At 34.0% G+C, this 6,262-nt stretch overlaps 1 protein-coding gene across 2 annotated transcripts in view; it reads left to right on the forward strand.

Annotated features, from left to right (window-relative positions):
* The window catches only part of ANTXR2 (ANTXR cell adhesion molecule 2), a 204,187-nt gene extending 201,071 nt beyond the window's left edge, over positions 1–3,116 (forward strand). The window contains exons 17-18 of one of the 2 annotated variants that reach the window (XM_074274313.1): positions 1,143–1,208; positions 1,343–3,116. In XM_074274313.1, the coding sequence (XP_074130414.1) occupies positions 1,143–1,181 (39 nt within the window). In that variant the 3' untranslated portion in view covers positions 1,182–1,208; positions 1,343–3,116. Of the gene's footprint in view, positions 1–1,142 lie in introns of both variants that reach the window. The other variant, XM_074274312.1, reaches the window with a different exon arrangement.
* Positions 3,117–6,262: the final 3,146 nt, after the last annotated feature.

Genomic DNA, 6,262 nt, shown 5'->3' on the forward strand with positions numbered 1-6,262 from the left:
ATATCACTCACATAAATAAGTTTTCATTTTTTTATGTTTCATATATTTTATATGTATTACAGGTCAGTGAAGGTATGCTCTGATTTTCCCTTCATTATGATTTATATAAAATATTATATATTTATATATGTAGTTAATATATATAGCACCAATTTGGGAAATCATTGATTTAGAAAGAGAAGAGGGTCTAGAAAGATAAACTATCCCCCCCTCTCATTTTACAAATAAGAAAATTGTAGCATAAAGAGAAATCACTTACCTAAAAACCATGGTTAATTAGTGGCAGAACTGTAATTTGAACTTCATCTAAAATAGAAAAAAGAAAACTTTTTAGGACTTAAATCATTCACATGAAAGCAAATATGCCTCCTATAGAATAAATGATTAAAAAAAATAAGAATTAATAGCTTAAGGCAGTTTTTATGTTAAAAATCACAACTTACCTTACCAGAGGCATTTCTCACCTACAACTTGGTTGAATGATTTGGATATCATCTGTATTGTTTAGTGTAACAATTGGAAGAAACAAAAGGAGAAAAAACTATCACTAATCAGAAAGACCACAACAAAAAAATTATTGAAAATGTGAAGTATGTGAAGAGTGCCTTTATCAACGTGGTACTGTGTGCTAAATGAAAAAAAAAAAAAAATCTATCAACAAGAGTGGAATGTTTCCACTCCTTCCTGTCTCAGTCTGCCCATTACCCATTAAGGGCAGCTTAAATTTTGTGTTTGTACTGCTTTATCTGTTTTACAAACAATATATTATATAAAAGATATTTTTATTTCAGTTTTTTGTACAATGTAGCTTTGGATAACATTATCACAAGGATTGTAATGCTATGTCTTATACACTAAAGCAACAGGTTTATTTTTTCTGTCATTTTCCCTTAACTATACTAATGAAACTGACTTAGGTAAACTTTTTGGGGGAGAAAGAATCCTATAAACTGCCACAGTTTGATACATGGAAAATAAAAAAAGAAATATTGTGTAGCATCTTCTTAATATTTCAGATTCTTAGAAAAATGCAGATCTTTGTTAACAGCTTGTTACATATTTCCAAAAAACCAGGAAGATGTGTGTATTTGTATCTTTACTGTCTACAAAGAAATAAATTTTTCTACTTTTTTCTTTCTCAGGGCCGATGCATAAACTTTTCCCGTGTTCAATCTCAGTAAAAAAATGAAGACAGGAAAAAACAGAAGGTACGAAGATGGAGCGTTGTCTCTCTACCAGTTTCCAAACAAATGAAGACCATGAAGCAATTTTTTCATTACTTGGAAAAGCAGCTTAATTCTTCTCATCATAGATGTTCTTTTGTGATTTCTCATCTCTACAGATTTCACAAGCCACCCTTGCTTATACCGAGCTGTTTCAGTCACTTGTTCTACCATTAGGTAGGAATCCATTACAACACAGTGGGAACCCATGATGCATGGCAGTGGAAATGAAGAGGAACATTAATTTGCATGCAGCATTTTGACAGAGAATCCATTATTTTTATGTAAAGAGAGGGAAAGTAACAACAGATGAAACAATATACCATGAAGATGATAACTAGATTGAGACCACAAAAGAATTGGCCATGGTGTATCATTAATAGAGAAGTTAGTCTTCTCCGATGGGAATATGGCACTTGTAATTAATATAGAGAGATTGTTAGCCATAGGCAGAAGATATGGAAGAGTCCCACCAGGCTAAGCAAATTGAAAAGTTCATTCATTGCCTTATAGCGATGTCATATCATAAAATCCTTATGAGTACCCTATCACAGTGTGCCTTACGGGAAGTTTCTGACTGGAAAATCTTGTCATTTTAACACTGAGAAGTGCACATGCATGACAAACTGTAGACAGGATGCCTTAAGGTATTGGTAGCAAGCAAGACTTTGCCCTTTAGTTTTTGAAGACACCTTTCTTTCATTATGCACCCAGGACAAGAAGAAAATTAATAGAGCGTTATCCTCTGGGAAGACAGACCCATAACCAAAGATATCAAGCAGATTCTGAGAGACTGGTGCTTCAAGTCTTTGACACTGTGGTCAGGAGAATTTTTTCCTCTTTTACTATTTTTAGATTTTAGTTCTTGCAACATTGTTCTCTATAATATACCTGACTATTCCAGTCTTCTACATTAGGTTTTTCCTTCAAATTTAAAAGAAGGGGTTGCCTTAAAGCTAGTATCTCAGGGTCCCCCCTTCAAATCTCCAAGGGCTCTTCAGCGTCACAAGCCAGCAATTCTCTTTGCATGAGAATTTCAAAGTTTAATTAATATAATTAAAGGCAACAGCAAGCAGCAGCCTGTGAAGATTTTGCTCATCTTTTTTATGCCTTTTGACATTGAATGACCTATTACTATATGCGCATTACTTGGATTTTGAGGGGCACTCTACATTGGTTCTGATTCAGCAATCGAAAAAGACCTCTCTCCTCAACTTATAAACAAAATTTTCAAGAGCGTTAGCCATCACAATTCATTGACAATGTATGTATTATAATTTTTTTAGAAAAACCATCGTCATGTCACGTTGACGATGCCAAATTATGTTAGTGTGAGCAGAAACACTGTGGGGGAGGAAGAAGGGAGCAGCTGAAGAAAAAGACTCAAATGATCCAGTCACTTTTGATACTGTACTTCAGATGCAAAATGGATATTCGAGTCGAAACCTGACAAAGCGCGCCTGCTTTGATGTGAACTGGTATAGACAATGACCAGTGGCTGGGTCAGTGGGATGTCTCTCTGTGAGCAGAGAAGCTTATCAAATGACACTAAAAATAAGTTCAACAACCATCACATGGTGGGGGGGTTGGAGTGAGGGCGCAGGCGAACACTTCCCGTTGGGTGGGCACGCTGCATGTGCGCGAGATGGGAAGAGCGATGTGGAGCATCCTGTTCTCACCACCCCTTTGTGCTCATCATGGAAATTTCAAGGGATATGAATGATTCCCTTGGTCAGTCTCCAAATTGTTGACACTGCTCAAAGACGCCATATCTATATATCTGTATACTTATATATGGAGATATAGATATCCATCGCCTTTGCTTAAATTTCTTGCTTGAGTTTATTTCTGCAAGTATTTCATAAATAAAAGTCTTATCTGACAACTTTCTTTTAGTCCACTGAAGGTATGTGCCTTGTTTCAGTGAATTTAAGGTAGTACTTTGTATCTGAATGTGTTCAGAGTTGACCATTAAGAGGACCATGTGACCTGTCCATACTTGCATAGATATCAGCCAATGGTTTGGAGTTGTGACTGTGGTTTTAGGGCCTATCACTGTTGTCAGCTCTGCCTCTTCAGCTTAGTTTTGGTTGGAATGAGCCATTTAACAGATTTACTCATCAGTTTGCTATCTTTTGAACTTCAGGAAGGAATGTTAGTGATATTAATGCAAGAGGTCTATGATTCTCTGATGTTGGCTTTTAAGTTTTTCTAATAATAACTGTTTATAAAATGGAGAGTAAACAATGTAAAATAGCCCCCACTCCAAGGACAAGTGGCCTTTCATAAATTGTCATGCAAATGGATCTGGAGCTTGATAGCACTGTCAGAAGTACTTTTGCAGGGAAGAGGCAATCTTTAAGTCTCTAGATTTAAAAGACAATTTCATAAGGGCTTGAATAAAACTCTGCTTAATAATATGCCAGATGTTAGAATTTCTCAGGTTAAGTTTAAAACAAAAATCATATCAAAGTAAAATAGACCAAAAACTTCTATAACATCAGAAGCTTAGGATAACAAGGTTAATTCATATGCATGTTAGAAACAAACACAGCATTACATGGAATATAAATGTATTTTAAGAACACTTTAATGGAATATGTTTAAAAGGCTCTGGTCTAATTAGATGACTAGATATTTTTTGAACTTTTAGTCACCTCTACCATGTACAAGCCACTAAAAGCTGACAATCATCAGGGAGAAAAATATTACTTTTAGCACTCACATCATGCATGCAGTTTTTCCTTCTTAGAGGATATATTTGTAAAATGCTCACAATTACAATATAATTATGTCTTAAACATTCAATAAAATCTTGTATTTATTTGATGCATGAAGAAGAAGAAAATCTGCTTTATTTACTGGACATGATGTCAATCCAAAGCTATTTTCCCAGACTATACCAATAAACCCATATCCATTATTCTAATTGTGTTGCATAAGGTGGTAAAAACAATTAAGTGGGAAATGACTCTTAACTTATGTGTCTACTCTGCCTAGATAGAAAGTTTTGAAGGCATCTATATATATTTCATAACAGTGTCTGTTCTTTATGGATTTAATCCATAAATATTTATCTATCTGAAAACTTTGATACTTGGAATGTTTTCCTTGAAGCATTTGGTGCTCAGAGGGAGAAAAAAAAAAAAAAAAAAAAAACATTTGGTGCTAAGCATTGCACACTGATTCCTTTCCCCAAGTTTATTCTATTTTAAAAAGTTATATTTTCTTTCCAATGAGATGCAGAATAAAATTTGAGGACTTCCATTAAGCAGGGAACAGCATCTGTCATCCATGGAGAGTTCCTGTTTTGGCAAAATAGACAATATGAGCTTTACAGTCTCTCCAATTGAAAGTGGTAAAAAAACTAAATGATTTGCTTTGATTATTCATTGTACCCTTTATTCATACATAATTTTAAATAATAAGTTATTTAATAAAGTTTTGTTCTATAATAAATTCCTAGTTGTTAAGGTGTATCTATCTGAATTGAAGCATTTTGCTACCTTTTGTATCAACCAACTTTCTCACTACTCACTAGAGACAATCTGTTTTGCATAATGAACAAAAAAGATATCAGGTTATCATTGGATGAGCAAGCAAAACTTTAAATTCAGTATTATAATTTTAATTATGAGAATAGATAATATAGATATAGTACATTCATGAGTATTATACATCAAAAGTTCCTCATGAATGTATACATTGCAAAGGCTTTTGTTTTAACAGTGCTAAGTTTCACATGGCAGCAAATTACTTCCAGTAATTCTTGCTACTTTATTACTATGGAGATATGGTAGAAGAAATATATACAAAAAAACCTTCTTTTCCTCCCTGATATTCATTATCAAATCTCAGTGTAATAACCCTAATATTTTTACTTTACTGAAATAGTCAGAGGGACCTGAAATTTTATCCATCTGGGAGTTCTTTCCAGTGATTGAATCAAATCACAACTTTTCCATTTCTACCTGACCCATGAAATTTCTTGTCCATTCTCTCCTATGAGTTTGCAGGTTATCCACCCAAAATTCTGTCTTTCTTCAATTTCTCCTATCATTATGAGTGTATATACCAGTGGACCATTTTACTTTGGCCTTTTATTTGTCACCCCTCATTCTTACCACATGATCACGCTGTGGATTCCTATCATGTTTTTCCTTTCTTTCCTCTTTTGCTCCTGTTTTTAAAAATAGGTAGTCAATAAACATTTATAAAGTATCTCTCCTATGTGCTGAATAATGTGCTAAGTACTAGGAAAAGAAAGAAAAGCAAAAGGCAAAGTCTGCTTGCAAGGAACTCACAATTTAATGGGGAAGACAACACAGAAACAAATTCATACACACACACACACACACACACACACATAAAAACTATTAACAGGATAAACTGGAAATAATCAACTAAGAGAAGAAACTGGAATTAAGGGGGATTGGAAAATGCTTCCTATAGAAAGCAGAATTTTGGATGGGACGTGAAGGAAACCAGAAGGTGGAGATGACAAGGGAGAGCATTCCAAACATGAAAAGCAGCTAGTGAAAAAGTCCTGATTTGAATATCTTACTTGATGAATAGAATGAAGATTAGTGCCATCACATCAAAAAACATATTAGTAGCAAATTAAGGGGAAAGTTCCTTATTGTTTATAATGCAGATTACTCCCACTGTGTTCTTCTCCATACCCACCCACCCCTACCTGTGATGATATTCATTTATCATTATTATTATTATTCAAGAATTATATTTTATGATGATTGCCATACAACAATATTAGAATGTTAATATTAAAAGGGTATTTTATGGAGCAAAGGGGGAAGAGTCAGGTGAGTTGAGAGGTTCAGAAATACGTATATGTGCATATATTCATACATTTAGATATAAATCTGCATGTCCTTTTTATAAGTTTACTTTTTTCTAAAAATATGGTAAACATGGAGATAAGAAGTTGATGACAATTCAGTTTGCCTTGCCTTTGAAACTGAAGTTTCATTTTGAGATTGGGTGAGTGTGATCTTTCAATGTGCTATAATCATATTGCA

Source organism: Sminthopsis crassicaudata, chromosome 6 (genome assembly GCF_048593235.1).
Source record: "Sminthopsis crassicaudata isolate SCR6 chromosome 6, ASM4859323v1, whole genome shotgun sequence".
NCBI classification, from domain to species: domain Eukaryota; kingdom Metazoa; phylum Chordata; class Mammalia; order Dasyuromorphia; family Dasyuridae; genus Sminthopsis; species Sminthopsis crassicaudata.